At 31.8% G+C, this 20,196-nt stretch overlaps 2 protein-coding genes across 2 annotated transcripts; one reads left to right on the top strand and one right to left on the bottom strand.

Moving 5' to 3' along the window:
* The first annotated feature begins 4,409 nt into the window (after positions 1 to 4,409).
* Positions 4,410 to 8,965, top strand: LOC116412864 (clumping factor B). Its single transcript, XM_031908580.2, has 8 exons — positions 4,410 to 4,899; positions 5,936 to 6,151; positions 7,449 to 7,859; positions 7,951 to 8,016; positions 8,093 to 8,155; positions 8,236 to 8,316; positions 8,399 to 8,458; positions 8,618 to 8,965. Exons 1-8 carry the CDS (start codon positions 4,750 to 4,752, stop codon positions 8,750 to 8,752), a joined length of 1,182 nt encoding a protein of 393 aa, XP_031764440.2. The 5' UTR covers positions 4,410 to 4,749; the 3' UTR covers positions 8,753 to 8,965.
* A 1,325-nt stretch (positions 8,966 to 10,290) lies between these two features.
* LOC113519260 (farnesol dehydrogenase) lies at positions 10,291 to 18,426 on the bottom strand. The gene is made up of 7 exons (XM_052896074.1): positions 18,271 to 18,426; positions 16,490 to 16,645; positions 13,216 to 13,368; positions 12,832 to 12,973; positions 11,838 to 11,967; positions 11,329 to 11,454; positions 10,291 to 10,350 (listed from the first exon to the last, which is right to left on the bottom strand). The coding sequence occupies exons 2-7, from the start codon at positions 16,623 to 16,625 to the stop codon at positions 10,306 to 10,308; spliced, it is 732 nt and encodes a 243-aa protein (XP_052752034.1). The 5' UTR covers positions 16,626 to 16,645; positions 18,271 to 18,426; the 3' UTR covers positions 10,291 to 10,305.
* Positions 18,427 to 20,196: the final 1,770 nt, after the last annotated feature.

Genomic DNA, 20,196 nt, shown 5'->3' on the forward strand with positions numbered 1-20,196 from the left:
TTTTAAATAAATGCCTGCCTAATAGCATTATTACTACATCTTGGGAATGAGATTCTTTTTTAATGGGTTATAATGGAATGATAACTCCGCCTGTGCTATCGGTATACGCTGACGGGACACCAGTAAATGATGTTAGGTGAGGATCAAAGCAGATAATTTAACAAGAATTAATTATGATGGTTTTCAAGGGGAAACGCCTGGAAGTCGACCCGACAGTATATATTGCTAGTAATGAGATTACTAGTCCCCATTTCTAAGCATCACTCCCCCCTCCCCCCATTAGAAAAAGTAGTGATAGACGCAACATCTATACATTTAATAAAACTGTAGAAGCCGAATGTCTACTAGAAAAAAAAAACGCTAAACACCAAGTCAGGGGGATATTAAAAGTGAAATAGAACATATCCAGACTTTTTTCAAATTTTTTGTTTCTCTGTTTGTTTGTTTGTACGGGCTAATCTCTGAAACTTTTGGACTGATTTGAATGAAGTTTTGCATGGTGGTACCTTACATCCTCGGTCAACATTTTAGATTTTAATGACAAAAAATTAAAGAGTTCCCGTAGGATAGTTAAAAACTATAGTAACTTATACAACTTAGTACACAACCTATTTAAGTAGTCATTTTGACCTAAGGCAAAGAGAGAGACTGACACGTCATTTGTAATTTTGGTCCAGTATTCCCAGACATAATAAATAGGTAGGTACATACATCGATACATACTAAACAGGAATGACAAATACTACGCGGACAAAGTCGCGGACATAAACTAGTGGATAAATTATTTATTAATATTATCCGTGCGGCATGTAGGGATAGGGTAATATTTGTTGCGAAAAAACTGGCCTGATTCTATCATTTCACGTAGAATGACGATTTTTAATTGCATTTATTTTTATTGGCAATTTAGATGCTGGCCAATTGTTAAAGCTGTATTGTTTTGCGAATTTTTGTATTTAAAAATTAGATTATAAACCTAAAACCATTTCAAGAAGGAATTAATTTATTGTTGATCAATTAGAAACATGTATTTATTCATGGCTCGTTAATTTATAGTTTGGCCTGTTTGGCTAATTCTATGTATACTTAAATACTATTGTAATTTTTTATTAATTATTACAAAATAATTATGCTTGTTTGCATTGTACTATTACTCACTGCCTATTATTACTTCGCTTAATGGTAATATTACGATTTTATATGTGCCTATAACATAGTTTATTCTCTTTACAATTTGTAAATATTGTAATTGTATAGCAAAATATGTTTACGTAACTGTATTATTTTTTATTTCATTTTGTATTACACTAAAGTAGTCAATTGATAAATCGATGTTCATGTATCGAACTTGAAAAACGTAGGTAATAAATACATTTATTAATGTACATTGATTTTTATTTAAAATGAATAAATATGACGCAATGGGGCCCATTCTGAAGCGCCATTTCTTTAAACCTCAACTATTTCTCACCAATCTCAGCCTAATATTTTTTCCCCTAAATTACTGTTTTATGGACAATCATAAACTAGAATTATAATAATTTTGAGTTAAATCTATTAGGAAATTTATTCATATAGATCCGTACATTAAATTTTCGCTGTAATATCAAATTGAAATATTAATTTTAGATATAAGTTTCGGAGAAGTAGCGCCTTAGAATCGACCCAATTCAAATATTATTAGAACAAGATTTGAACATTTTTAATCTATATTTTTTGCAACTTGGAAAAATCATTCGTATTTTTGTTGTGTGTATGTTTTACCAATTCTAAACCGATTTTGAACAGTATTTTTTTCCAATCTATAAGATTTATTCTCTCATCGTTCTAGTTTTCTCACGACTAAAGTCGTTTTTAGCGGGGCAAAATTTTAAATTATTTAAACGTCTCAATTATAAGACGTTCTGACAGAGGAAGTGAACAGTGGAAGTGGCTCGCTAATACTATATCATAACAGCCAACACGATGATTTGCGTGGAAGTTCGCGACTGGACGCGACGCTTTGGCAATTCGGGTGGCGCAACACGCCGCTAGTTTGCCGTGCTAATGGTGATGTTCTACGAGGCTTCGGGGCCTTCGGCGCTAGTCCACGCCTCTGTATACAGGCTGTCTGAATATACATTAAATGACCAATCCAATTTTCTTTATATCATAGACAAAATACCCATTATTTTTTAAATGTTCAACTATCATTGGCTTTTTTAAATTTATAAGAGGTAAAAGAAACATTTTGTAAAAATATTCAATTGTTGCAATATTAAACTCAGCACGATGGTTTCCAGGGGGAACCGCGTGGAGGTCGACCTGACAGGGTATATTGCAAGCAATGGGACCGCATTACTAACGATCCCTTCCCCCCTTCACGTAGGTAATTATGATATTATCTTATTGATAATATAATAATTAATTAGTTAATTAATTATATTATAACTTTATTTATAGTTGCATCAAATGATTCTCTTAAATATATATAAGTATATTCTCATATATATATGTTCTATCCTATATATCCTAGACCAAATACTTATTCTTTCCAAATTCCCGTGAGATGACTTCTTTTATTACCACTGTCGTTATTCCGTTTTGTTTCTGGTAAAATAGCCTAAAATAGGGGTGAATGCCACTAGATCATTGGTGTCCTGTAGGTCGGTATTCTGCCAGTGAAAATTAAAGTAAACGTGCATCGACAAAATATTTTGAGCAACATTAATAATAATATTAATAAAAATAATACACCCAGCTGTCATTTTTTTACTTTTGCGTAGTACCTACAGTTTGTAACTTTTTCACTGTTCTCCAACTCGTGCTTATTTGGGAATAACCACGATTATATATTTGTTCAGGGTCACTAAAAAAACTATTACTAAAGAAAATAATAAAGATTAAAGATTTAAAACATAATGAAAACAAAATGAAATATGAATAAAAATAAGTTTTTAGTATATCGTCCAACAACAATGGACGAAGTAGGAAATATTATGAATGTCACATGTCTTTGTAATATGCTAACGGAACACGGAACACAGAAAGTTTAAAAGTATATATATATATATATATATATATATATATATATATATATATATATATATATATATATATATATATATATATATATATATATATATATATATATATATATATATATATATAATTAGATATTCTGTTTCTTTTCATCAGCTTGCCAGTATTAATATTTTTTTCTATATTATAAATGCTGTGAATTTTTGTGAATTGTAAACACCCTATATTGTGGTCGGAAACTCGCTTACGTTATAAGATATTTCCACGCCGTACATTGTGGTAAACTGCAGCCGAATACTGATACGACAACATCTAGTCAAAAAGGTAAGAAAACTTTATGACTCGTTAATAAGTGCTGTGAAATATTTATTCTTACTTCAATTAGATAATAAAAATAGTGCAGGAGTTGAGTTCGCGCTCTATTAAAGTGAAAGACGCCATCATACGTATTATACAGAGATTTATTGAAGACAGTTCTTCGTCTGAAACAGAAGTAAAAATAAAAACTCACCCCCTTATTTAAAAAAACCTCAAATCTCTCATAAACTTATTTTGTCTCTTTCTTTTACGCTTAATTTGTAGTTGGAATGGAAGTGACAAAATAGTGCAGTAGGTTTTAATTTTTATGACTATGGATAACAGTTCAATAGATGACAATAAAACATTTGAACTGCATCTTACATAACAACGTATATTCAGTAATATTTCATATATTAACTAGCGGTCTGCCCTGGCTATGTACAGTTTGATTGATAGAAAGATAAATTAGTTACTTATGTATATATAGTATTAAGAAAAATTTGCAATTTTGTAGTATATTTTCCAGACATATATTATATTCGGGTTCAGCATATTTAATTCTAACCAACTACAAACACTTGTAACGATTTGCACTTTAAAATGAAAAAATAATAAGATTTGTTTTGTTAATATTCCCACTAAATCAGCTTCGAGCATACATTGTGTAAATTAACGTCCTGCATTTCTATTTCACTCTAACATCTGTGTTATTATATTTCTTCTCTTTTACATTATCATAGTAAAAATAAAGATTGTAAACTATATAGATAATATAGTTTACAATCTTATATTTTTACTGACATTTTTTTTACTTTGTATTTTTTAAACAAAATAAAGAAGTGTATTATAATATATTTTTTTTAACCATTGTAAATAGGTACTCATTGCAAAAATAAAGTCTTATCGTATTTGTGCTATCATGAATTAAATTAAACCACCGTTTAAGAGATTTGTAATAATATCTAAATATCTAATACTTATATATATAACTATATACTGATTATTTATTTATTTATTTCTAAATTCGAATATTTACAATATAGGGTATCAACGAAATATTTTGTCTATGGAACATCTAGTCGTGGACCGTTGGATGTTTAAAGGAGCATTTTTGTGGAACGAAATGTAGGTACTTGTTACTTCAATGTTCATAAATTGCATAAATCGTGACTTTCAGATCAGTCGTACGACACCGCGTTGTTAACACGTAATAATATTTTATGACCCATAATCAAATTCTCGATTATGCAAATTAATTACCTTGTTATTTTAGATACATTAAGTATTACGCGTATAAATATATAATTGTTAACGACATTATTGAATTCTTTAACACAACCGCTACGTATTTAGTGTTAATTAGCGTACGTTAATATAACTATTTATTATAAAGTAAAATTCCGTCTAGCCATTTCAGTAGTAACGAAGATGGTGCGAAGTCGGTCACTGTGTCTGTTCCTAGTGCTATCGCTAATAGCGAACGCTTTTAGCGCACCAAATGATATCCACCGCTGGAAACGCGCCTCTGTTGACAATAGACGGACCCCCAGGGACACATTGACGTCATCAGATAATTCTGTAAGTACCTAAAATAAAAAAAAGAGGATGTCGGTAAGGGGGACTAGCGGCCCATCGTTAGCAATATACCCTGTAAGTTTGACCACCACGTAGTCCCCCTGAAAACCATAATAATTAATCCTTGATGAATAGTCGTGAAAGGCCAACTGACCTGCTTCATTCTCATCCATTATTCTTCATCAGTGTCCCGCCAATTTGTAGTTTTTTTTTAAATAAAAACTATAAGAAATTAATATAGGAACATTGTATTATTTGGGGTACAACGAAACAAATGAATTTTTTACTAAAATTATATGTGTGGGTACAATGCCCCGCTTGTGTTTCGGTATTGGGATCCCAAGCTATTGGGATTTTATAGCTGTATTTGAGCTTGAATGGTCTGTATAACAATAAAATAACAGGATATAGTTGCATAATACCCTAAGAATGACAATGCAGTTACGGTGAGCGTTATTTTTGTGATGCACTGTTCATTTCTACCGGCGACAATTATCACATTCTAAGTAAATGATCAGGAATAGCATTTTTATATTCCCAATATATACGTCCGTTTAAAAATTAAAAAAATAGTATAATCTACCCACTTTTAGAAATAAAAAAAAATAGAATCAAATTCTAAATAAATAGAATCGTTGTTTGTTTAATACGTATTTACTTTAAGCCTACTGACCCTTAATTTATTAATTATTAATATTAGTGATAATTATAATATTAATTATATTATAATTATCACTATCATGTGCCTACAACTTCTCGTGCGTGATTTTGGAAGTACGTCATCACTTCTAGATGGTGTATCAAGATAAAATAGACACCAGATGTTTAGTTAATAGAAAATATTGTTTTAATTACTATTACAATTGTTAAAACCCCTCTGATATTTTTTTTTTCTCTTAAATGTCATATATATATATAACAAATATTATGTAGTTTTTTTTTTATTATTTTATGTATTTTGTAGGTATATGAATAACAATTTTTAATGATACATATCAAGATTTACTACTTTTATTTACAATAAATACTTAATTTTCAGGGTGCAAATTACAAAGAATTCGATCCTGAATCTGAACAAAAGTCATACAACCCAAGCAGGGACTTGGAACCTGATGACGACAACGATGACAATGACGATGACGAGGACGACAGTTTCGAGCCAATGCAACCAGCGGCTACTGTGGGAGGCAGTAACATCTTCAGTTTGTTAAGACTCGCCAACGCATTGCTACCTGGTTTAAGCAGTGGAGATAACGTGAGTGCAAATTTTTACACTCAGAGGCATCCATGTCCCAAAATTACCTTACCAGAGATAGACTGTGAGTAAAGTAATCCGTATGGGTACCTCTATCACATTTATTTCTGGCACCGCCTCTATACTATGCTTATAAAGTTGTGTTCTGTTTGAACAGTGAAATAAGGGTGTTAAAATACTAGACAGATACTTTTTAACTAAGTCTCATTATGTTAAAAGGGTAGACGATGCAGAAGTTGTCTTTCTGCACTTCTAGACAAATGAGATAATAAATATGTCGATAGATACGTTATTGCTACAGCGTGTGTAAGTTTTATTTTTTTACGCTAACCGTATACGCTGGCTGGCCACGGATGGGGTAAGGGATGCGAGGTGAGAAAGTAAAGACAGGACAGTCAGCCCACTGTAATGAATACATCTGGAATTTTGCACAATGGTTTCCAGTGGGACCACGTGGAGGTAGTGTCAATTACTAACAAGTATAAAATGACCACAATAACTTGATTTGATTTCGTGGCAAAAAAATTTCAAACCTCACTATTCACATAGTAAAAGCACCAAAAAGTGAGTAAACTATTTAGATTACAAAAAAAAATATTAATGCATATAAGATAATCTTATATGTACCTACATAAAAAAAGGAATTAGTATTTATTCGCTTTTTGAAGTCTCTTAAAAAATTGGAATTTATCTATTTTTCCACGTGCGGTATCACATGCGATAGTGGTAAAAAGTGTGTGTGTGTGTTTTTTTTTTATATCTTTTAACAGTATATGAAAAAAAAAGTGTTTTATGTGTGAACCTATGGTTATAATATGATTCATTATCAGTTTGTAATGTTTTATACGTTAAAAATATTTCACTTTAAAATTGTGTTTGTTGCACTTTTCACGAGTTTGATTGCGACACTTTTACACTATATTCTACTACATCAAACAAGAACAAAACAAGATGAGACTAAATTTACTACCTAAACAAAACAAGGTAAGCATCATAATATTTTTATATACCTAATATTAATCTGTTTATATATATGTATATTACATGTATATATGTATTTATCTTTATTGCACTTGCAAAAAATATACGATTGGTTTAACAACTCTTGGTCTAACAAGGTTTGGCTTATCTCTGGAAAAGATCTTCAAGGTAATCGTGTGGTGTAGAAAAATTGTGTACAAGATAAAAATAAAAGCTTTAAAAAAGAACTAAGCATAAATACAAAGCAGATAGATTAATACTTATTAACTATATTTATTTACTTTATTTATATAGTTTAACTAGAGACTATTTTCAGCCAATATTCCAAAATATGCTACGCGAGTTATTCATTTATAATAACCCAAGATATATCCTGCGACGGCAAGATATTGGCGATAATGAAATAGAAATAGACTATGAAGTGGATTTGAAACCACCTCCACCATCTCCAAGTTTCCAAAGGCATGAAAAGGATGAAGAAAATGAGGATGAATCGTCTGATAGTGATGAAGATGATGACGATGACAACGATTCAGAAGTAAACGATGAAGCAGAAGTATTTAGTAAAGAAGAGAAAGGGGACGACAACGTTTCTAAATCGAAACATGATTCTGACTCTAAAGAGAATGGTTCCGAGAATGATTCTGATTATGATTCTGATGAGCCGCCTGGTGGTGATGGGCAAGGAGGTGGCATTTTAGGTTTATTGGCTGGATTAAGTGGAGGTGTAAGTATAAATAAATTAATGATAAATAGAAATAACTTTAAAAAAATTATATTAATTGTAACTTAACAGAAAATATAACCTAACATTTTAGGAAGACGGTCAATCTGATTTGGGATCTTTGCTTGCTGCAGTAAGCGGTATAGTGGCAAATCTCAGTGTAAGTTCATTATTACTACATGTTGAATTCATAAAATTAGGTATAATTTATTTATTTTATATTCTTTTCATTTCAGGGCGATGGCATAGATTTAAACAGCTTAATTGCATCAGGAATAGGATTGTTTGTTGGTTTATTGGTATGTATAAAATTCTTAAATTATAATTATTTTTATTGAGAATTTAAATTATGCATTACTAAGCTTACTCCTATCTTCAGTCTGAAGGGGAAGAGAATCCAGGAGCTGTGATCGCCAGTTATCTACTTACGTCATTGGACACTATCACGGGCGGTGGAGCAGTAAGATTACAACTATTAACAAGATATACTCAAACTATTTCAATCTTTCCAACGATTCTGTAATTATATTCTTCTTTTACAGCAAAATAATGGTGCGTTCTTCGGAAATTTTGTATCCAAACTGATTAAAGGAACAAGTGCGGTATGTATTAACTGATAATATATTTTAATCATACGCTAAACTTTTGGGCGTAAAGAAGTCTTAAAAATCAATAATGCTATTGCTATCAAAAATTGTTTGTTTACTGCACTAAATATCTATTTGAGATTTACCTTTATTTTTATTGTTTATCATTTGAAGGCCGGTAATCCTGAAGCCAGTTCTGAAGAGGACCCTAACAAGATGCCAATGGCCGACTCGGCAGGATTCTTCTTAAGTCTTATTATGTCCCTACTTGGAGACATGTCGAAAACCAGTTCAGGAGGCAGTTCTTAAATCCCTAGTGAAATGGAAATCGAACTATTCGGTCCAATGGAAAACGGAAATTGTGTTCAAACTTGTACAGATAGACTGTAAAATATTTTAATCATAATAAAAAAAAAAACTGTTTGGAATGTAGCAAGTAAGATTATTTGCCACTGACTTATATTATTGCCATTTCGAATAGATATATTACTATAAACAGAATTCTAGGCATAAATGTTATACCTAAGCATTTTAATTTTATAAGAATTAAAATTATATGCCTAATATCATTAATGACAATTTTCTTATTACTTTGTTATTTTTCAGACATTCTATTATTCACTATAGGTATGTTTGTTTATAATAACGTAAATATTTTTCTCCTATCTTCTTTCTTTCATTTCTACCTATTTCTCTTCCTATCTCATTAAATTTTTCACTGTTTCTCACTAATTCTTCTACTAGATACTAGATTAATAATTTTTTTCGTTATTAATATCAACTTCTATAAATTCACAGAGCCAGTCATCAGATAAATCTTTATCATCATCATCATCATCATCACCAATTTGGACTTTGAAAATGTCAATTCTCCGAGCGTTTCTTCAGTTCGGTGCGAGTATACTGGGATCAGCATCTGCTGCGTCATCGAATGCTAATTCTACATAAATTATTTTAATTTAATTCGCCATATAATTATTGTGCCATAGTTGCGTACATATTTTATTGTTGTTATACCTATGTATTAAAATTAATACTCTAATATTTGTTCCGTTTTATTTCGATCAACATTAACTATCCTTAATATTATTTCTATCAATTGTTGCTACTATATTATAATTTAAATCTAAATATTTATATAAATATTCAAATTAATCAACATTTTAATATGTAGACTTGTTTCAAAATGGCAAACACAGCTACACATAGCCCCAAATGTTAAATATTGTAATAGTTAGCGCTTGGGGCTATACAATATAGTCAAATGTCTCAAACTGTCATGTCATCTGGTATTAATAAAATTGCTTCTTATATATACATATAGATAGCATCGATCTAAAATTGAATACTACCTATGTACCTAAACCTATAACCTAATCATATAATTAAATGATGAATTTTGTTTACTTTAAATAAAAAGTTATTTACTTATTACCAGTTACACGTCATTTTCAACCGACTTTAAAAAGGAGGTTTTTTATTCTATTGTAATCTGTTACCTCACAGCTCTGTCAGTTCTGAACTGATTTGAAAAATTCTTTTTTTTTTTATCTGAAAGAATAAGACTTACATATTGATCTCTTAGAAATTTTATCAAAATCGGTCCAATGATTTAGTTATTACATCAAAATAACTTGTTACAATTGAAGTAGGTTTTTTGTGGGACAATTTTTAATATATTTAATCTACTCGTACTGTCCCGTTTGCTATTTCATCAAAGCTAGGTAGATACGAAAAAAATTTGTCAAGAATGTAAACACGAAAAAACTGAATAAAAAATATTTTTATTATTTTATCATTAAATCGTTATATTAGTAATAAAGGAAAACATTTTTGAACCAAATAATTAATGACACACGTAATTAAAGTCTCGTCTCCGTAGTCGGCGAAATCGATATTTCATTAATCTGTGGAAAAAAAAAATTGTTTGAACTTGTATTTGTATAGTCATAAATTTATTTGCAAGTAATTAAATATATGTATTTTTAATGTTATTATAATTAATGCATTTTTAATTATTAAATAGATTATTATAATATGTTTTTTAATAAATGAGAATTAAATTGTAACAGCTTGCGCCAGTTAACTAGTAAAAACTAAAACAACTATAAATATACGAGAGTTACATTTGTTCAGCAAAGGACAATTAACAGCTGATATGATGATGATATGAGAGATGAAGAAGACCTTCACCAGGTATCACCAGATTCACCAGGATTTAATTACAATGGTTTTCAGAGAAACCGTGTGGAGGGCGATGTGACAGATTATTAGTAATGGGGCCGCTAGTTCCCTTATACGAAGTTCCTTAACTATCATAAAAAAATCCCTTACCCTTCTACACTGTGATAAAGTACAGAACTGTGTTTTGCTAGCAATTAAATTAATTTAGTAATAACTAAATAAGTACAGTACTAAGTAGTTAATGCAAACTACCTACAAACTAATAATCACTTTCCTCTTTCCCCTACGTGTTAAGTTAGGACATACAATCTACCCGTGTATTTAATTTCATTCCAATCCATTGAGACATTTAAACCAGATTTTTTTTTAACGATGAAAATGGTATGGTAACCCCGCCTGCGCTAACAGGATACGCTGGCGGAGCACCAGTGAAGGGTGATAGATGAGAATGAAAACAGGCCAGTTAGCCCATCATGATGAATTCATCAGGAATTAACCATGATAGTTTCCAGGGAGAAACGCGAGGAGGTCGACCTGGTTGGGTATATAATGGTTGGGTTGGGTGCTAATGGGATTCTCAGTCTCCATTACTAACAATCCCTTTCCCCCCAATTTAAACCTGATCGATAACAAACATCTTTAAGTGTGAAATTTTACATTTATAATATTAGTAGGATTATTAGGACAAGACGTGAACTTACATTAACACTGGGTGGCGTGGAAATAGCATATAGAACAGCATCTGCGACATCACTGGGCTGCAGTGTTGGGTAAATTGTTGCTGCTTTTGAAACCATATCGGTGTTCACCAGCCCTGGACAGATGCCCTACAATACCAATTATGTCTGTTTGTTTCGATCAGTCGATCTACATTATTGTAATATTTTAAAACCATTATTAGATTTTAACATTATTTTACGAGTTCTGGGCAAAGCCATCTACATAATATATAGACATAGTACATAATATTTACACATAATATCACATTATACAGCCTATTTATTTTATATATAAAGATAGTTTAATAAACTTCCATAATTTAATGAATTAGTTGCACTGACAAGAGGAAACTATATAAGAACAGTATCGTGGACGTAACAGAGTTATGTCATACATACTGTTCGCCCATGAAACCCTTTATGAGTTGCCATTCCTGAGAACTAGTTAAACTATAGCTAGTTTAGCAACAAGAATGTACAAAAAAACTCACCGTCACTTTAATCTTATTTTTAAAGTTGGCCAACTCATTGAGAAGGGAATTCGTGAAGGCCGTCACTGCGTACTTGCTGCTCGGGTAAATGTTAAACATATGCGAAAATGGAATGTAGTGTCCGGCAATACTGAAACAGTTTTTTATTATATATTTTTTGTATTTGGTGTATCGCTCGTCAAGTCATATACAATTCCATATTGTAATCGACTTCACTGTTATTGTGTTACATTTTATTCGGATCACAAACAGCGTACTTGTATTTTTCAAGGACAATATTATAAAAACTTCTTAGTGCAATACCTATAAAATGAAACACTGTAAAGTATCTACCAGTATGATAAATTATAGTTTCTTAAATAGGTAGTATTAAGCAGACTACAAAAAAAATATTTTTTACTCTTTCGTACTAAATCGTCCAGGTGTTTATTCTTGGGTAAAGCCAATGACAAAATGGGTGATAACATCGTATTATTCCTATGAAAGTCTAATATAGTAATAGTTATCTGGTCTCAAAAATTTTAGGCCATTTTTTGTATAACAGGTCTATAATATATATATATATATATATATATATATATATATTCTTTATTGCACTAAAACATATAGTAGGTAATAATAACAATTAGAAACAATGTAAACCAAGGTGCACTTATCTCTAAAACAGATAATAAAGCCACCGAACAAAGAACATTAAGTGCATAGCATGTAACATTGTGTTTAAAAAACTCAAAGTTTTTAAACGATTTATTTTTGGACCGCAGCCAGGAGTTGTCTGATTGAGGTGTTATTGCTGATAAATATAGGATCAACATAATACAATTTTGAAGGCACAGTGGTAGCTATTTTTTAGGTTAATAAGTACCCTGATTTGATTCTTGATCGAGTCAATTTTAGATATGATTTTTCCAAACCTAACTTCTCATGATACATATGATCCTAATAGACAATTAATATAACTGTGTAGTAACTATTTACTAGATATAGTATTTACCTATTGATGTTAACAATATGCCCATCAAACTGTCGTTTCACCATGGACGCGATAGCTCTCCGCGTGCACATCACAAGACCTGTCACGTTGGTATTAATAATTGCTAGTAATTGTTCATCACTTAATGGTTTATCGCCCACCTCTGAAACATTATTATTTTTGTATTTGCTATAATACATGGGAGAATGCATACTTCTAGATGACGTGTAAAAATATATATATAGTATTTCAAAACAAATAAATAGATAAAGTTACAAAATCTTTTTTGATTTTCCGCCTTGTCTCTTCGACTTTCTTAACTAAAATACATAAAAAATATTCATTTTCACTATCTGAACTGTGAAATTGAATTAGCAACCTAAAAAGAAATCAGTGAGAGCTCACCAGTTATGTGGCCAGGATACATGACCCCAGCATTATTAACAAGGATGTCGGTGCCTCCAAAAGTTTCCTCCACCCAGTTGAAAGCTGCTATCACTTCCTCCAACTTTGAGATGTCACATTGCCTTGAGTGAATGCTACCTTTACCGGCTTCAACTTTGATGCTAATTCCTAATTTGTAAATATAAATTAGAATCAATCATTTTATCTTACAGCTCTGTTGAACTGGTAATAGATACTGTTTTAAATATAAGGGTTCATGTTAAATAGACTGTCTATTATATATTTGTAAAAAGCACAACAAACTTAAAAAAAAGTTAGGATGAATTCTTGTTCCAAGTTCTGCTGGTCATATTATTAATGACACATAATCAAAATGATGTAAAACTACTAAATCGGAGACTTGTTTTTACTGTCAAATAGCTCTATGACGATGGAATGAAATTCCTGCAAGACAAAATTCGTCGATTGGAAGCATAGGACATAGGATTTATTTGTTGATCTCGAGGATTCCAGTCTTAATATCGAGATTGTCAATTTAGATAAATCTGGAATTTATCCGTTGTACCTATTTCTAAAAATACTCTACAAGAGAAACTCGATATTTTTTCCAAAAAAAAAACACGGATGGAAAACGATAAACATTCTAACACTGCATCTAATTACCGAGTTAATAAGGGAGGTTGAAACGTTAATTTGATACCTACATACATTATAATAAAACAAAATAAGGTCATTATTCTTAGATCAAAATAAGTCACTAACTGGCATTTAAAACATTTTATTTTTAGTATGAGAATAACATTAATATTTATTTCTCAGCATATTGTATAATATTGACTGCAAAAAGTTTGTGGTTGTAGCTATTCGTAATCGAATAATAAGCGAGCAGTTACTGAGTTACAATTTGCATTGTCCCAGTTAAAGGAAACCGCAAATGGTCAATTGAATCTTGTTTATGGCCTAATGACATCGTTAATTGAAATAACAATTGTCTTTCATTGATCAATTAGCGATTCGTTTGCTATTATAAATACCTATAATACAAAGTATATGGTAGTGAGGCACCAAGGAGAGGTGACAGGTGAGACGGAAGCAAGTCAGTTGGGCTATCGTGACGAATTCGTCAGGAATTAACTACGATGGCTCTAGGGAGACAGTTCTGACTAATATACCATATATTACAGTAAGGCTACGTTATCTATACGATTACAGAAAGAAAATGCGAAACCCATTCTAGTATAGAAAAGTGTAGAACAGGGTGACGTCATCAAGCTCTTCAGAGTTGCTTTGAAAGATGTTTTCAAACTCCTGGGCTAGAAAAGGAAATAGTATAAACATTAATGGCGAATATATCACTCAGCTTTGATTTGTCGATGATATAGTAATCATGGCGGAATCTCTGGAGGACTTGAATTCTATGCTCAATGACCTCAATAATGCTTCTTTACAAGTAGGTCTTAAGATGAACATGGACAAGATTAAAATCATATCTAAAGCTTATGTCTCACCTATACCGGTTATGATTAAGAACACTCCGCTCGAAAATGTCGACAAGTATATATACCTGGGACAACTTGTTAGGCTCAATAAGTCCAACTTCGACCAAGAGGTCAACTATTGAAACCAATTCGGCTGGGCAGAGTTCGGAAAACTACACCACATCTTCTCATCCAAAAGAAGATACTTCAAATAAGACGCAGGACTTTAATCTATGCGTATTACCAGTGATGAACTAGGCAACCGAAACATGGTCCTACACGATTGTCCGTATAGAAAAGCTTCAAGTTACATAGCGAGCTATGGAGAAGGCTATGCTTGGAGTTTCTTAGCGAGACAGAAATGAAAATATCCGGAAAAGAACCAAAGCGTCCGATATAACCCGAACGATAAGCAAGCTGAAGTGGCTTAGACTGGTTACATAACTTGAAAAACTGACAACTGAGGGGAAAGAAAGGTTCTTAGTGGCGACCCGGTACGAGTAAACAGAATGTAAGACAGTCCTCCTCTAGATCGAACGACGACCTCAAATGTATTGCAGGGAGTCAATGGATGCAGGTGGTTAGGGCCGTTCCTTATGGCAGTTTATGGGGTAGGTGTGTATTCAACAGTGGTCAGATAATGATTGATATCATAAATATAGCCTATATTACTAACTATTGGTCTGCTAGACTCTATTAAGAGCAAAAAATAAAAAAAAAAGTAAAATAAAAAAACCATAGACATAGTATAACGTACACGTATCGATAGATTGGTAATAAAATCATAAAATCGAGATAAAAAATAGTATATAATACACTATTGTACATATTTTGTTAATGTTAATTTTGCACACATTTACAGGTCTGGATTTATATGAAAAAAGCGATCCGGCTCCACTTGGCACGGTTACATAGAATTTTGGAAAATATAGTAATATATAGCCTGTTATTCACTAATAATATAGCTTTCTATTGGTGGAAGAATTTTTAATGTCTGTCGAGTAGTTTTTAAGTTTATATTATATATTACAAACAAATAAACAATTAAATCCTCTTTTATTAATAATACACGCACTTATTTGTTATAATTTTTATTTCAATTTATAATTTACCAGAGGGAGACTTTGTACAAAAGTCGATTGCTTGGGTACCTCTGTCCCATTCGTGTTTCAACCGTGAAGCAGTTGTGTTTGCATAGCTGTGTTTCGGTTTGAAGGGTGGGATATGGCGTGAATTTACAGGGTACAGAGGAATAACATCTGAGTCCTCAAGAATGGCAACGCATGGGGGGTATCATGGGCGAAACAGTATACTCTGTTATGTCCATGGTACTGCTCGTCTCTAGGCGACGGTTACCACTTTCCATCAGGTGGGCCGTCAGCTTGTTTGCCATTCTAAGTTGTATAAAAAAAAAGATGTTTAGAACAGTATTTAAATTGAAATAGATATTTTTTTCTATCAATCTTTGTACAAAATATTTCTGATAATTCAATTGCAATTAACAAAATAAATTTTTATAGCATACTAATTACTTGAAAAAATGTGAAATTTTGTATCTCTTTCCCTAATTTATTTCCAGGAAGAGCCAACATTCACTTAAAATTAATTACACTTCTAAATTTAAAAATAATAAAAAATTATTTTATTTTGTTCATACTCCCGCCAAATCAGCTTCGAACCTACACTGTGTAAATGGATATCCTAATTGACTATCTCGCTCTAACATGTGTTATTATTATGTTTTTTTTTTCTTTTATACATTGCTAATCTATATAGTGTATAACCTAAGAAAAAACTTACATCAACGAGATTCGCTCTCCTCGCAAGCCCAATGACACGGAGTCCTGCGTTAGCAAGGCCCAAACATATTGCTGCACCGATGCCGGCGCTCGCACCCGTCACCACCGCAGTCCGACCGTGCCAGCGTTCCATGTCCCTGTGACTTCTTATTTCTATTAATATTATGGTAATATTAATGAACAAATTTATTAATATACATACTAACATCACGAAGATTACACTAACATTATGTTATCAACATTCTAAACAACTCTATTGTGTTAACGAAATTTTGCATAAAAATCGTATGCTATATTACGTATTATATGTTTATACTTACTTATTTCCTATTAATTATAATAAATTCTGGCTAAAATGTCATGATACCATTTATAAAGTGAAAAGTTCTCTATGCCGCTGAATAACAACCATTAAGTTTCCCAAGTCACGTCTTACGACCCACGGGAAAGGAAGAGGTAGCCCATTCTATGCCGGGACCACACGGACGTTAGATACTCGTTGACTATTATTAACATTATAGATATAGGTTGAAATTTAAGGTATTTATTAGTTGACAAATTTACAAAGTATAAAGAGATAATATATATAATTCTTTATAGAAAGAAATAATATAATTTTTTTATTAGTCTTTAATATTACTAAGTAAGAGTAGAGCTTTTGGTTTATTTTTTAAATATTCACATAACAAAAAATAGAATCGTGTAAAAGACACAAAAAAACAACAATTTCCAAATGTATGTACGCGCATCACTTCATACGGGCTGCACTTAGGGAGGAAAGGGATTGTTAGTAATGGGATCGAAGTGCCCAATTGTTAGCAATGTACCAAGCCATACTCCAGGCGGTTCCCTCTGGAAACCATCGTAGTTAATTCTTGAATTCTTCCTAATGGGCTTAGTCCAGCATATCTATATCTACCTATTAAAAATTAAATTATTACTATTAAAAAAAGGCTACACTTGTTTGACTAATTTTATTTTTGTTGTGTATGTCAAAAAATGTTTGAAAAATCAGAGAAAAGTAAAAAAAAATTATTAAAAATCTTCATACAAAAAAGTGACAGAGAGAAAAGGTTTGGTCTCATTTTCAAACGACTCTACAAAAGGAAATTCTCAATTCGATAGTATTTTTTTTTTATGTTTGTTACCTCGTACCACCGTCTGTTTTAAACCAATATTAAAAATTATTTTTTTATCTGAAAAGGTATACTTTCAGATTGGTCTTATAGAAATTTTACCATAATCGATAGTTTAGTTGAATAGTTTAGTTTTTATATCAATATAATTGGTTTTGTCACCATTGTTGTCGGTTTTTCTTTGTGAGGCACCATCTTTAATTGTCTTCAATAAACACCAGTGTTAATCCAGGCAGGCGGCCGGTCGTAAAATTATAAGCCAAATCTTTTTGTAATATGGATAAAAAATATATAACGCCGACCCCATAATATTATATTATTATATCCCAATTATTATTGGGATAAGGGTAGGAAGGTGATGATGCACCAGTGTTGAGCCAGGGCGAGAAGTTAGTCAAACACAAAAACTTCGTTACTGAAATTATTTAAAAATATCGCACCGTCTCTATATGATTTTCAAGTGCAAATAATAGTACCTATACACTACTATAATTTATCAATCACTAACGACCTTCCTTTCATTTTCGCATAATATGTACTAGTTACATACACATTTTTAAATTGATTATTGCATTGTCAATTTAAATTCGAATTAAAATAAACGACCACTAAAACCACACAAAGGATATAATTTTTACTAACCTCGTGTCGAATTTCAAGCAACCGCAGTTTACGATACGACACGTCTGCGACCAAAGAACTTTCTTATACAATGATCATGCTGCGACTGCGCAGAGAAATAATCAGTCCGTTATAATGATTATAGCAGCCTGTGGACTGTCACACACGGTTAACACTGATACCGGTTACTAGCGCGCGCAATGAAAGTTCACCATAAGTATGAAAATACCGTATAACTTATCTACTAGCTTACTATTATAAATGACAGATTTGTGAGAATGGACGAATGTTTGTTACTCTGACGTAAAAACTACTGAATGGATTAGAATGAAATTTATTACACGGATAGGTTGTAATCCTGACCTAATATATAGGACACTAAATATTAATTTGCGCGAGTAAAACCGTAGGATACAGGTAGTAGACTATAAATGTATTACAGTCGCTTACTTTATTACAGTCGGTAATGATTACAAATTTTCAATTAATCTGTAGTAAAAAAAAACGTAAATTATCAATAATAAAGCAATTCGGCATATCGTCTAAATGACAAGCAACATACATGATACAGCCTGTAACTCTTCGTAAACTAAAAGTTTTTTTATAAGTATTTCATCATTGCCGTCGCTCGCACTTGAGTGTTACATCGAAATGCAGGCCCTGATATACCCAAAAACGGCAAATAAAAATAGTGATAAAATTGAGGGTAGTGGTTACAAAGGACGGCAAATAATATTTCCACACCAAACGAGAAAATTACTAGCGGGAAGAAACCAATAGCAAGTGGCAAAATTACGATTGATGGAGACTGCCGACAAAAAATATGACCATTACCTATCAGGCGCATTTATTGCTCGTCAATTGTAGTTTCATTATATCAATATTATATTAGCCGGCATATAAACTTACATTCTAATGTACTTTATACTTGAATATAAAATAATTGAATATTCTGATGAACAAAGCTCTTTTTAAAAATTTACAATGAAATTTTTAATTGATCAAGTACCTACTAGATACTGATGCATTGTTAAAGTATGAGCTTGAAATGATGAGATTACGCTACGACAAATCTGTTGTATGTTTATCAGGGGTAGTTCAGGTAATTTTTATAACTATTTCAGACATATTATCATAGTCACCTTCTCTCTCGTAAATAAAAGGCATTCTAGTTTAAAATTGTATAATTCATTATGATAATTGTATGTTAATAGAAAAATCTCCGACATACTGACACTTAACAAGGCTAAATCGAAATTGAAATGGTCGACTATACAACACGCGGCATATACTATAATGTTCAATACATATACGTACCATATTCTGACACTCATAGGAACATTTGCACCTTAATCTAAACGTAAACTACGGGTCGACAGCAAGCTGGCTCCGATGTGCTGAATTTACAAGACGATCAACTCAAATACAGAATATTTTATAGGCCTTTATACACACAATACATAGACAACACAATTTAAAAAAAAATCACGTGACATTGTGATACCTCTATAGATTTCGAAATCTTTTACATTCAAAAACCAATTCAGTGCCACTGGAAACTATAGCTCGTCAACTTTGCACGCAGCGCTTCTGTAGAGGTAATACACGTACGGGTAGAACTATTTTGAACAAGTGGGTAGGTGCGAGTATTCTCGTTACCCATGTCCCTTAAAGTCTCTTTTACCGCCCGCGTTTTACATAAGTACCACATACAAACTAATACATGCTGTATACCAATGCAATTATAAGATACAATATATAAACAATAATCCCAGGTTAGGATTACTACTGCACATTTATTATTATTTACTTTTGCTTAATCGTTTGAAATAGAGATCAATTGTATCCGTTATGGTTTAAATTAAATGTCATATCGTCATAGTCGTAGAATACTGACGGATCTGACAAAGATTACATATATAGATCCGTCAGTATTCTACGACTATG

Source organism: Galleria mellonella, unplaced genomic scaffold, assembly GCF_026898425.1.
Source record: "Galleria mellonella isolate WM207_F2 unplaced genomic scaffold, CSIRO_AGI_GalMel_v1 utg312, whole genome shotgun sequence".
Classification (NCBI taxonomy): Eukaryota; Metazoa; Arthropoda; class Insecta; order Lepidoptera; family Pyralidae; genus Galleria; species Galleria mellonella.

Bases quoted from the DNA above. Each gene is read 5' to 3' on its own strand.
- LOC116412864 (XM_031908580.2), top strand. From the start codon at position 4,750: ATGGTGCGAAGTCGGTCACTGTGTCTGTTCCTAGTGCTATCGCTAATA. The intron at 8,317-8,398 runs GTAAGATTACAA...CTTCTTTTACAG, and splicing joins CTATCACGGGCGGTGGAGCA to CAAAATAATGGTGCGTTCTT. The intron at 8,459-8,617 runs GTATGTATTAAC...TATCATTTGAAG, and splicing joins TGATTAAAGGAACAAGTGCG to GCCGGTAATCCTGAAGCCAG.
- LOC113519260 (XM_052896074.1), bottom strand. From the start codon at position 16,625: ATGGAACGCTGGCACGGTCGGACTGCGGTGGTGACGGGTGCGAGCGCC. The intron at 11,968-12,831 runs GTAAATACTATA...AAACTGTTTCAG, and splicing joins CATATTGTTAACATCAATAG to TATTGCCGGACACTACATTC. The intron at 11,455-11,837 runs GTGAGTTTTTTT...TTGGTATTGTAG, and splicing joins AAAATAAGATTAAAGTGACG to GGCATCTGTCCAGGGCTGGT.